At 39.0% G+C, this 21,702-nt stretch overlaps 1 protein-coding gene across 4 annotated transcripts; it reads right to left on the minus strand.

Moving 5' to 3' along the window:
- Positions 1 to 2,845: 2,845 nt before the first annotated feature.
- On the minus strand, positions 2,846 to 17,718 carry C9orf72 (C9orf72-SMCR8 complex subunit). Of its 4 annotated transcripts, none has more exons than XM_031054371.2 (11): positions 17,667 to 17,718; positions 15,935 to 16,420; positions 12,917 to 12,976; positions 11,944 to 12,039; positions 11,116 to 11,180; positions 9,045 to 9,117; positions 7,500 to 7,616; positions 6,513 to 6,748; positions 5,956 to 6,013; positions 5,313 to 5,422; positions 2,846 to 5,230 (listed from the first exon to the last, which is right to left on the minus strand). In XM_031054371.2, the coding sequence occupies exons 2-11, from the start codon at positions 16,376 to 16,378 to the stop codon at positions 5,044 to 5,046; spliced, it is 1,446 nt and encodes a 481-aa protein (XP_030910231.1). In that variant the 5' UTR covers positions 16,379 to 16,420; positions 17,667 to 17,718; the 3' UTR covers positions 2,846 to 5,043. The 4 variants fall into 4 exon arrangements, with proteins under 4 accessions (XP_030910231.1, XP_005154894.1, XP_030910232.1 ...); XM_005154837.2 differs by having other exon boundaries at positions 5,044 to 5,230; positions 17,662 to 17,710; XM_031054372.1 differs by lacking the exon at positions 17,667 to 17,718 and adding an exon at positions 17,242 to 17,260 and having other exon boundaries at positions 5,044 to 5,230.
- Between the last annotated feature and the right edge of the window lie 3,984 nt (positions 17,719 to 21,702).

The raw sequence follows: 21,702 nt of genomic DNA on the forward strand, positions 1-21,702 counted from the left end.
TTATTGTTAGACATAGGTTAGGGATGAAGCTTCAGATGTTTGCCTTGGGGATATCACTGCTTCACAGCATCAAGCTTTTACTTTGACACTTGGCCAAAAGTGTCTTAAGTTAATTTACCCAATTATTCTTGCTTAAATGTCTACATTTCTCCCTTCTAGCAGTCTTCCCTTCCTTGCTAAAGATAGACGTTTCTACAAGAGGTCCTGGTTAGCCGTTGTGTTTCACATAAAGGATATGCTGCTGTTGATCTTAACATGTGCTGTTGGAGATACTCAGAACTGACCACATAATGCCATGGGGAATGCTGGGAACATTCATGGGAAGTTCACAGAACCACAGAATCCCAAGGATTGGAAGCAACCTCGAAAGATCATCTAGTCCAACCCCCCTGCAAGAGCAGGGTAGCCTAGAGTACATCACACAGGAACTTGTCCAGGCAGGCCTTGAATATCTCCAACGTAGGAGACTCCACAACCCCCCTGGGCAACCTGTTCCAGTGCTCTGTCACTCTTACAGTAAAGAAGTTCTTCCTGATGTTAACGTGGAACCTCCTATGCTCCAGTTTACACCCATTGCCCCTTGTCCTATCACTGGATAAGGCGAACGCTTTCTTCCCGGCTGGCACCGACAAGTGGGTGCTCACTGGATGAGCAGTACATTACCTTCCTGTCCACTCTGGCACCTCACAGCACACTCCTCTGCAGGACTGTGGGGACACCCCTACACACATCCACTTCTCCAGCGGGAAAACGGTGACAGGGTCCAAGAAGGGGGTTGGACTTTGGTAGGTCTCCAGCCTGTTCAGAGCAGACTGAGCCATGGGGTCAGACAGGTGCTCATGGTGTTATCCTGTGGGAGCTGGAAAACCTCCAACGAGGGAGATGGCACCACCTCCCTATCCCTGTTTCAATAGGGAAAAAGCCTTCCCTTATCTCCAGCCTCTTTGGCCCTGCCAGCTCACTGCGTTACAGCACCTGTTCCCCAGAGCTGCTCCTGGTCTCACTAGTATGGCTGACAGGGTTCTGCCTGGCCAGGGCAGGGCTGCCCTTTGCTCCTGCCCCAGATGCACAGGGGCCTTGTCCTTTCTTCCCACTGCTCCAGATCTCTCTGGTCAGCAGCCTTTGCCTCTGTGCATATCAGCTGTTCCACCCTGCCCTGGTTTGGTGGCACCTGCAAACATGACAATGCATTTGGTCACCTCCTCTGGTTACAGACAGAGATGCTGAACAGGACAAGCCCCAGGGCAGACTCTCCGCAGGGCACAAGCCTTCAGGCAGATACAACCTGGTGGCCACCACCTCTGTGTCCAGCTGCCCAGCCAGACATTTTTCCCTTGATGAGGCATCCACCCAGACCCTGACATCCAGCGTGGCTACAAGGACACTGTGGAAGAGTGCTCCAAACATTGCTGTAGTCAACCTGAATGATAACCCCTATTCTCTACTTGGTCACAAATCTGCTTTTATCACAGAAAGCAGTGTGGGTGAAGAATTATTTACTCCGGGTCAAGCCATGCTGACAGCTTCCCACTGCCACCTTCTCCCTCATGTGGAAAGACAAGGGCTCCAAGAGGACATGTCATGATTTTGCCTGGTACCCAAGTGAAACCGCTCAATCTGCATCTCCCCAGATCATCTCTTGGCTCTTTTCCAGGTGTTGGGGACCTCCCCCATCTGTATGACAATACAGATAGGAACATTTAAGAGAAGGCAACGATTATCAGTTGCCATTCCATGCTGTTTGAGCAGCAAGCTCTTTTTCCACTGATCTTCTACTTTGAAAAGCTGCCTTATGGTATGTTGAAAGTTCTTGCAGGACAGAACTGAAGTCAGACTTACTTGACGGTCATTGTCAGGACTGTCCTTTTTTCATACATTTGAACTTTAATTGAAATCTCTGTGTTTCAAACCTCTAGACATGTGCATGTACAGCATGGCTTTGAGAAGCAGGATAATAACTTCATTTAATCCAAGTCTCACATGAATAACCTTGTAAATAAGGACACACTGCCATGCAATTTCCTTGGTGTTTTGCCCAAGTGGGAGATCTAACTGAGCTCTTTGCTAGCTCAGAGGTAAACACAACCATGTTCTATTCTGCACACTAACGTATGTTTTTACACCTCTTTACCACTGAAGGAAAGAAAAAACATTCTTCAGGCTTCCGTTTAGACACTAGAGGGGACCCACATGCCGGTATGATATCCCTCAATTTTTGGACCACTTTCCTTTGTCTTCACTGATACGAGAACAGAAGGAGAAATCTTTCTAATGATTTTTCCCAGTAGAGTGGAGTGTGGGAGGCCTGTGCCCTCTATATTGGTGTACCATATTGGTGGTTCAGACAGAAAAACACTACCAAAACACCCATTTTGCTCTGAAATAAAACTGACATTAGGACATACTGATATATAGACTGGGAAAACCCTTTGCAGTCCCATCAAATATGACACTCCAATGGATGCCTTTCTGTCCTGCCTTTATATATACCTGGTCAGCAACTAAAATCCTGAGGAAAGCTATTCACTGGCTGCTAGACACAAGTGAACTCCTTAAAACATTTCTGAACTCTACCTTATGGGATTAAAACTTTGTAAAGAGACTAAATTCTTACCTGAGTGCATCAGAGACATGGCAAGTAACACTGGTCTCAGCTTGAAATGCACAGGTCCGTAACAGAAATGGAGTTACAAATTTCTTTCTATCCATGAGTCTCTGATTAACCATCTCACCATAATTTTAATTTAACAAAAAGGAAACAGGTTTCTTCTTCATTTCAAAGGATAGAAGATAATGATTCTATCAGATACAGAACAGGAATTCTATGAAAAAAATCAGCAGTGACTGAAGTCAAAAATTGTGCATGAATTTTATTAAAATACTTTGTTTCCTGATCAAGATTTACAACACAACAAGCAGATGCATTTAATAACTTACTTCACTATACATTCTGCACTTGTGACAGTTGTGCAACAAAAATAGCAACAGATAAAGTTCCCAGCTTTTAGTAATTTCAAAAAGTGACATCTTCTGTAAACAAACAGAGCTTTGCTGTTAGCAGAGTCAGTGTTATCAAACTGAAGTGATTAATTTCAGCAGCACATTTAAAGCTCTTTAGACTTCAGCACAACTTCTACACTGGCAGTTTCAGCAGTGTTTATTACATCCTTTTTTTCACAATCTTAGACATGAGAGTAAAAACAGCACAATCAGGCTCTTTTCTAACGGATCAATTGATAAAAAACACAGAAGGAAATAAAATGGTAGGAACACAAACACAATCTTGGCACAAGTAACATGTATCAGTGTAATTCTGACAAGTCTGATAAAGCACCGAGCTTATTGAGAGTCCTATATTCATACACAGCAACAAAACAGCTCCATAAAACATTACTAATTCAACCAGGTAACGCTGATGATGTTCATTCACAGAAGTGGTGTGCAGCTGGTGCTTAATTCCGTGTCTTTCATAAGCTCTAAATATTTGTGAATCTTTGTCTTTCTGAAAATGTAAGGGAATTATCGACACCCAAATGAAGGACAATATTCCTTTTAATATCCGAATATTGTGCATTTCAGGAAAAGTTAGGAATCTAGCTTTTGTTACCTTCTTTGCATCTCTGCATGCAAGTGACACTAAAAACAGCAGCCTGAACACCAAGGAGTGTTACAAATAATATAAGCAATAAAGCAGCTGTGGCTTCTCAAACACATATGCAGGTCTTTCACAATGAATACTGAGTTATGAGTTTACACTAAAACATGACACAAATATATTCCTGCATTTGTCCAAACAGAGCAGAAACAGGTGTACAGGTGTACCGCTGATTTCAACGTCGCACACCAACCATGTGTCAAAACCCAATACAATGGGTCTGGATTAGCCTGACATATACCCCTCTAACTGCTACTGAGAAAGAGAGATTGAGGCATGCAAACAGAAAACAGGGATTTATTTTCAAGCAAAGCAAAGCTGGAGATGTGTTAAGATGATCTAAGAAGATTGGCAAGATTATTGATTAGCATTCATGTAGTAAAATGCTAATAACGTTAGTCCATAGCTGTGCTTATCTGCGAATTAAGGGTTACTAAATATATTAATGGCACTGGAGAAAAAAAAAAATCAAAAAAAAAATCACTGTCTTCTCTGTTAATTTGGCTGTCATCTTGGTGTTCTTTGGGAGGGTCTAATATTTTAATATGAACTTTATTCTAACTGACAAGGGAAAGAACAGCAGTTTACAGAGAGAAAGACTGACAACTACTGCCAATGACACCTTTTTCTGTTTTGTGTTTTAAAAGAGCTCAATTATGCTGGATTACTGACACTCCACTGCAGGAGGTGTCACAGTGTCCCGGTTAGCAATTACATGCACAAAGCCGCTTAAATAATGACCCAGTTCCCAGTGCAGAGTGCTGTTGTTTAAGATGCTAACAGTCAACAGTCTGCACACAGAACAGGACTTTGCAGTATATTAAAAACCTCAAACACCTTTAAATGCTCCGAATGAAAGAGCCAGTAATGTTAAAAAGGGAGATTAGGGAAGTCCTATTTCAGATTGTACCACATACATAAGAACAAACACTTTAAAAAGCTCTCTGAAATTCCTCTAAGGCCCCTATTCCACAGCCTCCGTGATCAGAGAGGATGTATGCACTGTGTCTGCAGAAACACTATAATTACTGACACAGCAGAACAGAATAAAACTGACACACACCTGAAGAAAGCCTCTGGGGAAAGAAAATTAAAATGCTTCCCTTTATCGTACATATGTTAGAATTTATCTACTAAACCCATATGGCAAAGGAACCTCTGGTAACATTTACTGTTTAAAAAAACACATAAAGAAATGGATTCATTAAAATCATGCTTGTCTATTCTCTCTAAGATGTCCCTCTCCTGCTCCAGGCAGACTGTAGTGTATCTGCCTAATGCTTCATCCCCAATCCAGTCGATGATTGTCGTACGTGTGGTGGTCACACTAACAGATGTCTTCTCGCATCATGCAGGACTGCAATATTGCACGTTGGCAGTGGAGAACTTTAAAACGTCATGAGCATATCACGTTCTTGTACGCTAGTGTAGAACGGCCTCCCAAAGATAAACGAATGTAGACCTGGTTTAATCTTCTCAGCCAAAGCCATTATTATGTTAAGATCGCCCTCTGCTGTTAAGTCAAGATCTACCTTTAAGCTACGAAGAGACCTAAAAGGCTTCTTTCCTCTTTGTCTGCAAGAAAATAAATAAAGGTATTGTAAAAAAAAACAGAGCAATTTTCTCAAAGCCTACTTTCTATTACCTGTTCACTTACGTGTCATCTTCAATGTATTTTATTAAAGTCAAGGCTTTTCTGTGAAGGACTAGCAGAAATTGTGCAAGGAAAGTACTCCTTAGAGATAAGCCAGGCTTCAGATGGAAGATCTGTTAAAAATTATACCAGAAAATTAAGTACACATGGAAATTCAAGAATAATTTTAAGAATGTACAATATAAGCAAACATTGCATACACATATAACATATCCTTAAGTACAGCAGATCAGGCACATGAACAGCAGATTTGTAGATACACTCAACATTGTTTCATGGTTTTCTAGGTGCTCTAATACAATAAATTAAGCTGTTTCACAATTCTGTTTGGATAAAGCATTATTTTCCTTCTTAAAATTATCTGAAATTAATCCCAGTCAGGTAGCTCTCTCAGTACTGTAACTGTAGACACTGTTGCACAGCAAGAGAAAACGTGCATTGTTCTTCATATGTAAGAACGAGTTTCGGTATTATACTACATGTAACAGAAGTATTCTTCTCTCTAGTTATGCAGAGAAGAATCACAGCACTAGTAAGAAAAAAAGCTACCAAGCCAGCCAATTATCTCTTCATGTTAAATTGTATGTTTCTAGGTCTCAAAGTATTGAACTTTTGCTCTTGTTCCTTCTGAAAAAGCAAGAATTACCTGATCCAGGAAGGCTTTTACTAACGTATCTCGATGCAGGATATCTTGAAAGACATTTCTATAGACAGAAAAGCAAAGAAACATGTGAGCTAATGCCGTGAAGGGCCAATATCCACCCAGCAGCTGTGCACAGTAGTAGCATTACTGTTTACAATCTGGCAGAAATGCAAAGTGAATTAAAAATTTAAGTGAAATATTACCCTGCTAATTTTAAAGTTAATGAAGAATTATACAGTAAAAATTCTGAGTGAAATGAAGTAAACCCAAGAAAGCCATTGGACCTGATCAAGTACACTTGGCTCTCTTACATCCTTAATTAAAACAGGCAACAAAATCAACACATCACTGTCAAAAATATCACTGAAAATGAATTTTGGTAATATTTACTGCAACAAAACTACTGACGGAACTGGTAAATCCCTCCAAAATGAATGCAACCACCAGAGCTCAAGGAGCTTCCTAAAAGCAAAATAATCTCATATACTTCCTTAGAGAGTACACTTTAATTTCTTGTTCCTGATCAAGTAACATTAAGAGATGTAAGGAAGGATACATACAAATCAGGTGTGAAACTCTCATCTGTGTGGATAATATAATCTTGAGACATTTCTTCATCTGAATTAGCTCTCCAAAATGCTGTCAGCTCAGATCTCATATATCGTCGTTGGTTATAGATGTGTTCATGACACGGGGGCATCTGCTTCACTGTATTGACATCTACATCTATATGTGTAGTAGGATATGGGGCATACATTACTTGACGGAAGGGCAACACAAAGCTTCCTGTTGCATCCTGTTTTAGTGAAAAAAATTATTCTTCTAGTTACTTTAAAAAAAAACAAACCAAAACAACCATACTGGAACAAAACGATATTAAAGCATCATGGCTAAGTCTTAAATCCTATTTATTTAGACTTAAATAAAGTCTTAAATCCTATTTATTTTTATTTATGTTTTGTTTGAAAGAACTGGTGGCTGTAGCCCAGTAAAAAAATCCTTGGTACTGGATGACTCCCTTATATTAACAGTGAACACAGGTACTGAGGCAACCTGCATATTACAGTGTTGCATCACCTGGTTTGTGACCCCATTAATGTTACAATATTATATTTAGCTGGTAAGTTTAGACAGCTCGCTAGGGCAAACAGCTTTATTTTTCTACTCATCTTCACCCATTGCACCCATTTATACTTGAAAACTGTATGACTGATGAACTGTTCTTTTTTTTTTTTTCCTTTTGGTACAACACAAAAACCTGGGGCCTTTTGGGATTCTAGCCCCAAGTAGGCAAAAAAAAGTATTATTATTATTATAGCTTGAGGCATAGCAACAAATCTGGACAATACTCAAGAAACAGATGTGTCAGAATAAAGACTGGCTTGGAACTTTAACATGCAAATAGCTACAAGGAAAGCTACAGTGCCAGAAAGGAATCAAAGGAAGATGATGTATTTCTCTGAAGATATCATTTGCACACAAATCATATGCACACCCATCCACTGAAGAAAGTTCTTAGACAATAGAACTTTCCTAAGCATACTTACTTTGAGCAAGCCTTGAACAAAAAGTCCTGACTCATACTTGAAAGAAGACTCATTTCTACAGAGTCTGGAGCACTTTCTCTCTGACGGTGTAAGAAACAGACATAATGTCCTCACAATCTGTGTTAAAAAGAACAGTTTTGAAAAAAGTGGAAATGTAAGGAATGAACTGATCTTCAAATGCAATTTCTGACTAAAATGTATTAGTCATGTCAAAGGAATAAAAAAGTTTATCATGCTTATTAGGAAAGCCAAGACTTTACCAAGGTCACTGGATACATGCTTACATTACTGAGTTATAAACCATACTACTCCAACTTTTTGTCAAATGAAGAAAAAATCCAAAACTTTTTTTGGCAAAGTTCGGTTTTTAGCCAATTATGTAAAAGAACTCACTTTTGCCTTCTGCTATCTTTTCCTATTATATAAACATGAGCTATTCTGATAATTTTTCCTCCCTTTTAAGCCTTTTATTTTATTAATTCCATCTTGAATTAACAGCTTTTGTCTCCAATCAGGCACAGTCATTTCCTAAATAAGTATCCATGCTTACTTCCTCAGTAATTTCTTCAAATTCTTCATTAAAAGTAACAAAGGTACTTCATAAGACATTTTCAAACTCCTGTCCTGCAAGAGCTACAATTAATCATCTCCAAATACAAAGATAATTCCATTCTGCTAATCTTTCAGTCTTAACCCGCAGTGTTCTACCTGTGTCTGTAGGGTGTTCGGGACGGCTCTATTAAAAGGTACAACTGATGCTGCTTATTGTTTCTAGAACTGAAAACTTCTAAACATCAAACATCATCCCTACTGATGTACTCCAGCAAGTATGACACACTAAGTGTTTTGTTGTTAGAGGACTCAGTTTTAGGCACTTATATCTGTACTTTGCCTCTTTCTGGTTCATCTGGAAAGCTAAGTCAATTCTGATTTAAGATCTCCCAGTTAAACTGTACACTTATTTACCAATTAAGTTTTAAAAAGACAGAAGACAAAGCCAGCACAGTCTAGCTATGAAGAAAAAAAATCTGGAATTACTAGAATGGCTTCAAGTCCCAGTAAGCTTCCCTGTTTCATCATGTGTGTGTGACTACAGACTCAACAGCTCTGCGGTTCCATGAAACACAAGCAGTTCATGATGCAGATTTATTCACCCATGTAAGAAAAATTATGCAGACACTTCAATCTTAAGAGTACACAGAAAATAGCCATTGACATAGCTGAACTGGTCAAGCCAGTTCAGACCTCTTCAGTTTGTATATTTTAGCTAACAAACCTGATTTTAAAAGCTCAGACTCATTTGCTACTTGTTTGTATCAGTAACAATTAAATACATTGCTTTTTTCATAGTTGCCAGAATAAAACTGCTAAGGCAATTTTCAAGCAGAATTATCAACTGCTAGACAAATCAGCTGAAGTAAGATAACCACACAACAGTATTCCTTCCTCCTTCACCTCAAATATGTTTATAAATCCTGTTCCAAATAACCCACTAAGATTCCTAACAATCAGAATTACAGTTTGGTTAATTAGAAAATGTGTTACCTTATTAACTTTTTCTGCGCTGCTTCCTACAACTACAGAACAACCACAGGTCTGCAGGTGTGAACTAATTGCACTGCAAATAAAACCAAACATAGGTTAATACATTTAATCAAACTTTTGAAATAAAACAATTACCATCTTCACAAGAAGAATGAAGTGTGAAGATGTGAAAACTGAAGTTGCTAGTATAAATATAGGCTCATACTTTCAGTTCCATAACCATAGGACCTGTGTAAGCTACTGATGAAATCCAGTAGTTTGGCAGTATCTACATTTTCATTTTGGTAAATAAGAAAACTGTCACTCAATCTCCCAACACCAGTTATAGAGCAAACAAAAACTACCTACTGCTATCATCTAGTTTAATTACAGAATCTATATAAAATAATTACTTTAGAGTAGCAGAAAATATATTAATAATGACAGATTTGAAAGCTTCTTGACAGAAGATCAATTTCATGCTTGTCCTCATTTTCTGATACTTTGGATTGGAAACCAGTTTGGGGAGGTTTGGCAGGCAAACTGTTCTAACTCTTGGTAAGTACATGGGCAAGACCATGACGCAAGCTTGAGTCCTTTAGAATACACACAGGCACGTTGGCAATTGAATGATCTTGTCTTATGAGTTGCCAGCAGCACAGATCTAATTTAGTTTATCTTAAGTCTGCAGGCTAAAGTAAACATACCTGGACTAACCTTCACAATTATTAACTTGTCCTTAGCAAACTTCTCTTGAGGTTTCTTATCCTCATGCTCCCCTTCCCCCTGCACTTTCTCAAAGAAACACCTGGCCCACAGCTTCAAAAAGTCTAAATATCTTGGAACGTCTAGGTACTATTAAAAAAATCTTCTCCAGTATCTGTGGTTATACAAAAGTACTAGTTACCTATCAAGTGTATTGTAGGAGTCAAATTTAAGGCTACCTGAATACTTAAAAGGTCTTCCTTTAGGGCAGAAATGGATGTTCAGTTTCATTTAGAAGTTACTAAAAAAACATGACAGCTTATTTTAGAGGCTGGTGTTGTTGATATGCCAGTTTATTCAGGTTTAATCCAATTTTAATTCAATGACATGTATAAATCCATTCAACACTATATTTAAGACTTGACATCTGAACCTAAATGAGCTGATAAGCTTTGCAGATTAGCTAAAAAGCAGACATTTAGACCCTTCACACAAATGGCCAAGTTATTATTTAGTTTCAGAACAAAACTTCCAGGGAAAAGCAGCAGCAAAAAGAGAAAACTGATGGACTATAGTCTACCTGCCCAATGAATCTACATTTGGAATAAGAATAGCTCATTGCTGTAGGATCAATGGCTCTAGCTGTTTACGATAACCCATTCCATGATATTTACTTCTATATTTTCCAAATTTTCTATGGAACTAAGTATAACATTATTATGAAGAATTAGCTAATTTTCTGTAGCACTGAAAAGTGTATGAGATACCATAAATAGGCACTAAACACTACATAAATGAATGCAGTTACACTGGAGGTGTTCTGAAACGTAACAGAACAAACTAAAATATATGAAGTAAGTTTTCCCACAGGAAGAAACAAAACTGCTCTCACGGGCAAATACTTCCACTTATACATTAAAGACAAGAAAAAAAAAAGAGAAATACAATAATTTAATAATACAATTTAACAAGCATTCTATATGCCATACCATTAATGGCTCCTATTTATAGTTTATGCAAGTTTTTCGGCATTTCACAAAAATGTAAAACTTTGACTTATAGCCTCATAAAATCAAATGTATCAAAGAAAAACTGTATTTCATAGGAATTCTATTATCAAGCAAGTGGCTGTGAAAACAGTCTACAGAAATGTAGCTATTAGCCCAGAGACATTCTTCTAAAGTGACAGGAACTTCTACAGCATTTTATAGATAAAAAATAAAAAAAGCCAAATATATGTCTTTCTCCTCCTCCTATAAAGAAAACTAATCTAGTTCATGTTCACATGCACATGCATATAATTGTATATGTACATGTACATGCATATGTATGCGCACACATGTTTAAACCATTTTATTACAGCATAAATCAAAACTAAAATTCATACTTGAGAAGAAAGCCTTCGTGGCAACTGTCCCCGATGTCATCATCATTTAGCACTGTGTCACTTATCTGAAATGCAAGTAAATACAAACAAAGGTTATACAAGGATTCACACCACCTTCCAATTAACTGATTTTTAATGATAGGAGGGAACTACTTAAACTAAGTTGTGAGACTGCCCCAACATTAAAAAGACCTTCTGATTTCAGCCGAAGTATTTTGAAAATTAGAAACTCACTCAATTATTAAATGTTCTTTACCAGTCACAAGTCAGATTCTTCCAAGCGTTTTTTTTTGTTTGTTTCCTATAATCTTAAATTTTTTCAGAATTGGAGAGTCCACCACTTCCCTGGGGAGGTTATTCCAATGGCTGACTGTTCTCATTGAGAAACATTTTCCACTACTGTCCAGTCAGAATCTCACTGGGGGTAACTTGTGCCCATTACTCCTCTTTTCCATGTGACTCCTTGTAGAAAGGGAGTCTCCATCTTCTTTTAGCCACCCTTTAAATACTGGAACATGATGATAAGGGATCAACATTAAAACCACTTATCCAATTAATTTTGTTTTGCATCAAATAGTCTTTTATCACCCAAAGCAGTCAGTTTTGCTAACTGTTATCATAAAGGTCACTCCTAGCACTATTACATTTACCAAACTGAAAGATTTATGTTAAACCATTCCCTATACCACTTAGGAGAACTTGATGTAAACCAACCAAAGTTTACAAGAACTTATGACAACCGTCAAGCTTTTGTCTGCTAAAGAATATACTAAACCTTAGTGCCAAAGCCCCTTTTTTATTCAGAATGCAAAGAACATAAGGACTTACATCTATTTCTTCTGGAACACTGTGTGATTTCATAGATGAAAGGAGTTCCATTACAGGAATTACTTCTCCTGTCAGCATTGGAATGATGCTCTGGCCCTGTGCAATAAATAAAATGCTTCAAGTAAAAGCACATTGTGCAGCATTAGAAGTTACTACTAACATGAGCTTGCAATATTACATGCAAAACATCTTTAACTTCCAGTTGTTTGGAAAATGGATGCATAGACTTCTTGGGCTTTGCTCATCAATAATTATGAAATGGGAACAGATTTTGCTACTCAGTATCATCTCTAAAATGTATTTCCAGGGTACTATGTAATTTTCACAGTTTGATTGGTCTAGACAAGAATATTCAAAGTGAGATAATTTCATTATACTGTATTACGTGCAATTATTGTTAAGCATTTTAGATCCAAGTCTGATGTTTTAACAATGACAGGAAACCAAACCGAGGCATATTCATTATTAACATACAAAACTTCTTATCTGATTTATCTATCACAAAAAGCCAAAGCCACAATTTTATATTTACAGTTTCAGAAATGGAATTCTTTGCACAGCCTTATCCATAAAGTCTCCAACCACATTCCAATGTGACACTCTGTACATCTCTGTAACTTGAAAAGGTAATGACCTAGTGAAAAACCATCCTTGAGGAGGGGAGTATGAATCTATGGAAGCTACTACCTTTACAGAGCTTCAAGTAAATGATTTTCCTTTTCTGAAAGGTAATTATTCTTCATAGATTTACACTTTACCCATAAAATGATGGAACATATTTTCCTTCAACTTGTTCACAGCTTCCATCATCCTATCTTCAGAAACTTCACTTCCTGTGTATGGCAGGTCATCAGCCAGTCCGAAGTATCTTCTTGTATCCCAAAAATAAGAAGCAGCACCAACTTCTACAGTCACCAGATCCAGGCAAATAGTTTTGTGATGGTGTGTCATACTCATCAACCAGGCCCCTTACCTGATCCTCCATTCTCTCTGTGCCTTCCAAGACAATCTTCTGGAAATGTTCTTGCCTCTCCTGAGCAAGAGAAGCAGTTAAATATAAACGCTCTGGTATTTGTTTATATATGTATGCACACAACAGTCAAATGGTACAGTTTCTTCCCTGTTGAGTCACGCTTCTTAGATTCAATTTTGATGTTCAAGCCTTTTTTCTTTTACAGAGTTGACATTAGTGGGAAGTGGTGTCATTTTAAACAGATCAATGCTCCCTACTCTGGCCCCCACCAAATCTCTCAAATGCTTGGGCAGGAGCAGCAGGAAAGGGAGGGTGTGACGATAATGACAAAACATCTTCATTTCAATCAACAAATGCCAAATGATCAGATTATGGTACAGAATTCCACTTTCTGTATGGGGTTTTATGTTTAAATGGATAAGGTACAGACTGACGGTTTCTGATGCAACAAGAGAAAAATGAGATCTCCAAAATGAAAAAAAAAATTGTCTGGAAAGGGTAGGAAAAATAGGACTTTTTTTTTTTTTCCACATCTTGAGACACAAGTATTCAAAACGTTGTTTTATAACCAAGTACAGGAGGCATGAAATCTCAAAATACACAAAACACAATGTACAGGGATGGACAAAGTTCTCAAAACAGACTCAGCAGGAGCTGAGTAGCAAGCTGCATTCAAAATGCAGCTTACAACAGAATAAAGTTCTTCACAGAAAGAATCGGCATTAATCACTGAGAAGATCAATACAACATGCAAAAAAAAAAATGGAAAATGCTGGGAAAATTAATGATACCTACTGCTAGATGCTGACAGATTATTGCATTTTTATTGGTTGCTCATTAGTTTCCCAGGGATCAACTATACAAAGTTCAACAGCTTCAAGTGGGAAACTTTTCTGAATGGATGAACAGGAAACAAGCTACACTAACTTTCCCTAAACCAGGAATAAATCTTGTCAAACCTAAACCAGGAATAAAACTTGTCAAATCATCTAAAAGAGGCACCTGCGAAAAACAATATTGGAACAAGGCAGATTCCTTCAGGGCACCTCCATCCTTGAGTTCAGTATCAGTGAAGTAAGACATCCTTGACAGTGAAGATCCTTTGTTTTAAAAAAAGTCCTTATGAAGGTAAGGCTGAACAAATGGTGTAAGCCACTTCTTTTTAGAAATATAACTCCTCAAAATTATTAAACAAACACTTGGTAATAAAACTGAAGGAGATAAGGGGTTTTCTAATTCCCATATAGATGACCTGCTTGGAGTTGCTTGTCTCTCTTTGCCAGTCTGAACACTGTTCCATGTTTCTCCTAGTTCTTGAGTTCAGAAGAGCTTCTTCTCTTCTAAAGTCTATCTGGAACTCTTGTCTGGCTCTACGCAGAACTCCTGATAGCCAATAACCATAACCATTATAAATTCCCGAAGAGATACATAGTTCCTTTCAGATACAACTTTAGTATTTTTTTGTTCTGTTTAGCCACAGTTGCTAAACTGTCCCAAAACTCAAACTACAAAATGAGCCTCATTTAATTCAGTATCATCTTACAACTCATGCCTAAATTTTCATCTACATTTTCAAAGCAGTTTCCTCTCTCCTGTGTAAGGCTGCAGAACTGCAGATATGCAGGGATCTTTGATTTTCCTCAAAAAAAAAAACCCAACCCCAAATATCCTGACAGACAATAAACATCTACCACGGAATGCATCACTGTCTCACCTAAGCCAGTTGACCTATCTGCCTCAAGAACATCTGCAAAAGATTGAAGAACTTAATTTCTGAGGAAACTAGTAGAAAAGATTTGCCATTTTCAACACCAACTGAAGGCTACTTCTACTGTAGAAACATACTGATATGGGTCAGTGTCCAAAAAGAGCTAAGATTACTGTAGTTAAGAATGAGGGACAATTCTTATTTGCTACTCACATTAAATGTCAGTGCAGAGGACACTAAATGACAGAGAAGCAATGTAATCAAGGACACATGACACATGACAGAATGCACTTGAGTCAAAAGCAGTAACATCCAGCATGCTTTTAGAAGACTAAATTAAGAATGACATATTTGTGTTTCTACGGTAGTGAAAATGAACTTTATGTCCTATCCTTCTTCTGAAAAATAAAGCCCAGATATATCAAGAGCCAATGTAGTGGAAAACACTGCCAGCCATCATCAGGGAAGACAGCAAATATCACTGGCATTACTGTAGCAAAAAGGAACCATCACCACTAAAATTAACATCAGCTTAGTGTTTCTGGAAACTTAATTAGCTCAGATAAGAGTACTCAGAAAGGAAGTTTAAACTATGTTGACTAGAAGTCTTAGATGAGGAACAAAAACTTTACCAAACGTACCACAATATACATTACAGCTGAGATACAATGCACTGCTGTAAGACAACCTGTACTCCATGAGGATGACAGATTTTATTGTTGTAATTTTTATTGTCTGAACATTATTTAAACAAAAATATATAATACTTTTCAAGAAAATATCTATAATGTATCTAAAGGTAAGACTTGTAATTCTTCAGAAAAACTTAGCATGTTTTCTGAATTTCAAAAGTATAAATATTTGGGCTAAAATGTATTTTTGTGGTTCTCCCATTTTTTTTTCGTTTACAAGTAGAACTATAGCAATGACAACATTAACTGCATCAGTTCCCTTTTCTGGACCTCAACACTGGAAACAATCTGGTTTAGATATGCTAACATACTTAAAAGCAACAATTCATAACTAATTAGTGAGATGAAAAATTGTACAGGATGCCTATTTTACTTCAACAGTCTGGTGTGGGTTATATAATTTACTAGGACAAGTACTGGTGGCTAAAAACCCCAGCCTTGAATTTGCTGACATGTTAGTATCTTTCAGCCTTCAAAATTGTATACTTGTAGAGAGGTCAGCCTCCTCTTGAGTTTTTGTGTCTGGACTGCCATATAGCAGGTGGCACAGACTCTTAGGTCTTGCTTTTGCTCAAGACAATCTGGACAACTGCTTTTAATAATGAACAGTACACCTACCTTATGCATCCATATTCTTCCTTTCCTTATAATATGTGTTAACCTATCCACACACACTCTGTGAAGTGGCAGGTAGAAGCCAAGTTCACTTTGTGGAAGTATAATTGATAGTCCGTATGTGCTTCTGTCTCCATTCCAGTTTCCATCAAAGATTAATGACACAATGATTACCCTTTTTTCTGCCAAGACGAAGAACTTCACATCTATTGCACCGCTTTCTGCATTCCGAAGTATTTCTCCATTCAGGGTGTGGTTTGCAAGGAAAGTTATTTCACCATCACTGAGAAGTACCTGTTCTGTCTTTGGGGCCCAGATATGCCGCACTCGGGGGCCAAGAATATTGTCCCAGTAAGCAAAAGTGGCAGCTAGTAAAGGTGACTCGCCATTCAAGGAGATTTCTGTTTTAGCAACTGCAGGAGACGGTGGTGGACAAAGAGCTGACATGCCTGCTTTCTCTCTTGCTTATAGCTGAAATCCTTACATTACCTACAAAGACAATTTCACAGAAAAAAAAAAAGTGATAGGGCAGCACTTATTATTGCCTCATCTTTTGTTTCCAAGTAAGGCTTCAAGAAACAACTCTGACTTCTGCAGCTGCGATCTCATTGTACACTTCATTCAAGAGGGAAATGTATATGCATACCTTCCACATAACTAAGTGGTATGCTTTACAAAGCATTAGTTAGTCAGACCTCAAATACCCCTTACTCACTGTACAAGTACTACAAGGCTGCACAACATTCAACTTGTGTAAGAAAACTGACATACGACAAACACATCCTTCATATCATGGTGATGTGCAGGGTGTTGCAATGTAAGACAAATGCTCAATACTTTTCAGGATGTACTGATGGAAAACTCTTCAAATTGCATAGACATAAATGCTTAAAACATTTTCCCTGGCAGTTTACAATTGTCCCTGACTATTTTAGAGCTTCCCCATTTTGACATGGCTGCAGAAGATAACAGGAAGTTTCACCTCCCCTACAAGCTATGCTAGAGTCACAGGAACACATTAAGTTCTATGAACAAATTCAACACAGGATGAAAAACTGTAATACGTAAAATGCATTTATCTTGATGAAACCTAATGCGACCAGAGCTTTCCTCTTGATCTACAGCACTGCACACTAAAGGGGAACTTCTTCATCCCGTTTCCTGCACCAAGGGAGCACTAACACCCACCTTACTGAAGGGGCTGTAGCTCGCTATACCCTGGCACTGTTTTATTTCACCTGTTTGTTCCCTGGTGAGTGTCCCTAATGACATGGGCCAGGAGCATTTCCTTACAGCACTGGGTAAAGCACCTTTCCCTGCGGCTGCTTCTCGGGTCTGGGTGAACACACAAGACTGTCCCCGAGAGCCGGTGCCAGCCCGGACGATAGCAGGAAGCTGAGGCCGTTCGAGCTTGTGAGTGTGACTCCACGGTTTTCCAGGGAGATCGACGACCAGCATCAGCCACCCCCCCCACTTACTCCCGCCCATGGGCTGACGAGCCGCCGCTGACGGCGGCACACGACCACCGCCGCTGTCAGCCTCGATCAGGCCCGTTCCCACGCCCCAGGTCTTGTCTGAACTTCAGGAAGGACACACGTCCCGGGGACGGAGCTGGGAACCGCGCTACGAGAGAGCGCCGCTCTTTCCTCCCGCGACAGGAACGAACAGTGACAGCCCCCAAGGTACACAGCACGACTCCCCCCAGCCCCGCCGCCACGGCCCGCACCCACCTCACCTGCGCACCAGACACCGCCCCGCGCCTGCGCACAACCCCTGCCAGCACAGCCCGAGGCCTCAGCAGCGCTTCCGCGCAGGCGCGGCACCGCCCCGTGTGGCAGGGAGGTGGGAGGTGCCGATGCTCTTCGGGAGTCTGATTGGGGGGGTGTTGGCGGCAGGGGTTGTGGGCTTACCGTAGGGGCGGAGGGGAGTTGTGGGAGCTGCCCCCGGCGCCGCGGCAGGGAAGGCGATGCTGGTGTGCTCTGGGAGTGGAGGGCACGGCAGGGCAGTCTGTGAGGAGTGAGCAGTCCCGTTCCAGACCCTGGCTGGCGCGGGAGCCAAGATCAGGAGGAAGCCAGGAGAAGCCCTGTCGGCAGTAGCTGGGAAAATTGGGTTGTGCCAAGTGTATCATTGTGTGGAGGAGCTTTGAGGCTTAAAGAAGGAAGTGCTGAAACAAATAGTTTAATATCCAAACATAATGTATGCGGAGCAGGCGAGATGCTGTTATTTAATTTAGTTTCACCTGTCTGAGTACCTTCACATCCTGTTACTTCTGCAGTCCCGTCTGGACGAAAATCACCGTAGTCACTTGTATGCAAGAGGTATTTTACTTCAAGCCTGTAAAGGAAAAAGACCCTTCTGATGTGGGGAGGCTGCTCTAGTCCTTTATAGTCTCTCAGCTCTGCTATACCCTCAGCCGCTGACCCATACACAAAGGCTTAGAGGGGCACAGCATGCCTGAAATGTGATCTTTTTTTATGTGTCACACTCCCAATTTAACCACAAAAGTCGCTCTCCTTCTGCCTTTAATGTTAGCAGTTGAATAGCTTCACATAAAAAAAAAAAAAGGTACTCTTCAGGCAGCTAAAACATGCCATTTAGATTGTTTTTTAATGATCTTTAAAACAAGCACTGAGCGTAGAATGTCTTGTGTCTGTGTACTGGATTGTAGTTGTAGCTTCTCAGAAGTAGAGCTCCAGTAAGAGTAAATGACCGCTGTGTAATGATTATACAAGAGCTTGGAGTAACAGTGGAATTAAACTCTAGTTTTACAAGTTGTTGGTATTTAATTTGCTACATTCAAAGATTAGGCTTCAAACTCAGTGGAATTTCACTACTCATTGTTTAAATGTAAATCTATGCAATTTATAAAAAAACACCAGGTTTTGCACATTTAGTTTACATTTGAACAGTGAAGATAAATGAATAGAAACTATGAATATATATTGTTGTAGACACCAATCTCTACAGTGAGAAAAGTGCTTTGGTATTAGATAAATAATGGTGTAGTAGGAACGGTGAACTTCAGGTGTGGGGAAGTAGGATTTATCTTTATTTTCTCACTGTGTTGTCATGTAGCCTTGCATAAGTCACTTGGTATTGTTGCATCAGTTTTCCTATTAGAAACTGCTTTGAGAATTCTACATTTAAAAAAAAAATCACCCTTTTATATGCAAGGAAATACTAGCACAAACTACAAATACTTTATTTTTTCTTGAAGTAATAGGTGAGTCTGTAGGTGTCACAGTGGTATTATTGGCAGAGGGAAACTTCTGTTGTAGCAATATTGATTGTTGTCTTTATTCTTTTTTTCCTTCAGCTTTTCACACTTCACAATCTCATTGCATATGATTTGAAGAGAGAGCAATATACTTGCAGGTGCCTTTTGTGGACACATCAAAAGAATTGGTGGCAGGCTGCAGTGTAAGCAGATCTTTTCCTGTGACAGAGAATACATCTGGCTACGAAGCCTGGTGCTGCAAAAAAATTAATTTGAGAGTGTGAAAAATAGAGAAGATGAAAATGAGCTCGGGCTCTGAGCTCCAGCAAAAACACATTTCAGTTTGGTTTATTTATGTTTTTAGTGTGGCATCCTGAATCATCATTGTGACTGATGTCATGCTATAAAATGAGGAAGTACATAGGTAAAAAGGGAAAGGGATGAAACAAAATTCAACTGCTCAGCCTGGTGGAGAAAGGCAATACCTAGCTACACTACAGCACTAAAGTCATGCATACACTCAGACCAGTAAAAGTTTGCACCATTGCAGAAAGATGATCTTGAAGAAAGTTAATCTCACAGTAATAACATTACTGTTTTCCGGACAGATTAGATTACAGCAAAATTAGTATGCAGAGTAAAAGAGAGCAAATGGAAAGGTTGGTTGAGGTTGCAAGAAGCAGGAATGCTTGGTGGTGGTGCAGAAATCAGTGCTGAGATTATGCTTTACGCACGTGGAAGCAACACGAAGGCAGACACAGCTCTAATAAAAACAAAGCTCGTTCTCCCCTGTTCCCAGTTATTAATTCCTATAACAGGGGAAAGATGGGACTTTGCACAGCATGCATGGTTGATGGTTTTAAGTTCACATCTGTGTAGTGTCACCTCCATGTTAAAAGCAGTGAAGTAATGCTTGCACTGTTACTGTCATGTTTATGGAGTCTCTTGTTACTAGTTTTATCTTCTTACAAACACTGGCTTTAGTAGGTGGTAGAGCCCATGCAAATCTGAGCTTGACCTGTGAATATAAATTGATTTCACACAGCTTCTAGTATTGATCCAACTGCATCTCACCAGTTGTATCTGAGTAGTGCTGTCCCAAGCTGCTGTCATTATCAAGTTAATACTTTACAGGTCGCTAAATGCACAGACATGGCAGTGGGAACCCATTAATTGCTGTGACAGAAAGTAGCCTGCAATTCTAGAGCCACTCCGTGAAAGCTAACAATTTTCAAATGGAAGTTAAGGATCCAGAGTTTTGTAGCAATGAGGAATTTTATCCTAAGAGGACCCTGGTGACTTTTTTTTTCATGATCCTTTTACACATAGAAAGGGTAATTTGATCTCTTAAAGAATCCCATGTGACAATGGAAAAATTGCAACAAAAGTTTTATGTAAACAGATAGTGGGAGGCAGGATATGCAATGGCAAGCATTGGTTGATTGGAAATACTTAGAATAAAAAAATCCAAAGGTGATACTGTTTTATTTATGATGGTGCAGTGCTCATGTGCACTGTGATTTTTTTTGTTGATTCCAGTGTTTTTTTTCCAACTCAGAAAGGCAGGATCTGCTATAGTAAGCACCTGAGTAGTTTTGTTTTGGCAAAAAGGTAGGAATGTGGAGTCCACACCATATTGCTGTAGGATCAATTAGAAATAAGTAACTTAGAAAACTCAAGAAAAGGAGAATTCGCAACTGAGGTATGCCCAGCTCTGTTATTTAATTCTAATGCCACTGAAGGATACTGTCTCAATAAGATAATAAGTGATATTAAAGCAAACATACAATAATCTGTATAGAGTTTAGCTGAAGTGTGGAGATAGACATGTCACTTTGAATATATAACAGATAATGTCCTGTGATCTGTGTATGCCTCTGATATGCTTTGTAAAACCAAGTTTCTCATATGCCTGAGCTTAGCTAAGGCTTGTTTCCATCTATGATCCAAGTTACTATGCTGTCTGCATTTGTCTGGTGTCTTTCTGAGACTCATAGGCAGTGTTGAGGTGCAGTTACACAGCTGACTCAAGTAAAATCTGAAGTCACAAAGCTGTTAAACAGCTGGTCTGATCTTGTCTCTCTTTCTTCCCAGCTGCAGATGAGTGTTCCCACTTCCCTTTTTCTGCTTGTGTGTATGTAATGTTTGTGTGATGGTACAACATGGCTGTAGAACAGATCAGGCTCATCTGTCTGAAAACCAATTTTTTTTATTTTTATGGTAAGTAGGCAAGCAAACCTATCTTTTGGAAGTGATATTGCAAGTATATATCATGTCATGTTAAGCTTTATAGAACAAAACTAATCATAACCCAAGACCATAAACAGGAGCTGTGTATGTTGGAAAATTTTCAAGTCTGAAAAATGCAGAAGAAACTTCAGCAGAAAGCTTTCAAATGAAAAAGGCAGGAGAAACTATAGCAGCACCTCTTGGTAGGACCATTACATAAACCACTTCTTTCTCAGTTTCACTTCTGTCAAGTTTTATTTCTCTTACTGGAGAAGACTTTGAGATGTATTGATTAAAACTTGTGTCAATATGCTGGTTTTAAAAG

Source organism: Melopsittacus undulatus, chromosome Z (genome assembly GCF_012275295.1).
Source record: "Melopsittacus undulatus isolate bMelUnd1 chromosome Z, bMelUnd1.mat.Z, whole genome shotgun sequence".
NCBI lineage: Eukaryota > Metazoa > Chordata > Aves > Psittaciformes > Psittaculidae > Melopsittacus > Melopsittacus undulatus.

What these genes read in the sequence shown, in the direction of transcription:
- C9orf72 (XM_031054371.2), bottom strand. Translation starts at nt 16,378, where the DNA reads ATGTCAGCTCTTTGTCCACCACCGTCTCCTGCAGTTGCTAAAACAGAA. An exon ending in GAAGAATATGGATGCATAAG is followed by an intron (nt 12,977 to 15,934) that starts GTAGGTGTACTG and finishes TCTCTTGCTCAG; the next exon opens with GAGAGGCAAGAACATTTCCA. An exon ending in GTGTTCCAGAAGAAATAGAT is followed by an intron (nt 11,181 to 11,943) that starts GTAAGTCCTTAT and finishes CTTGCATTTCAG; the next exon opens with ATAAGTGACACAGTGCTAAA.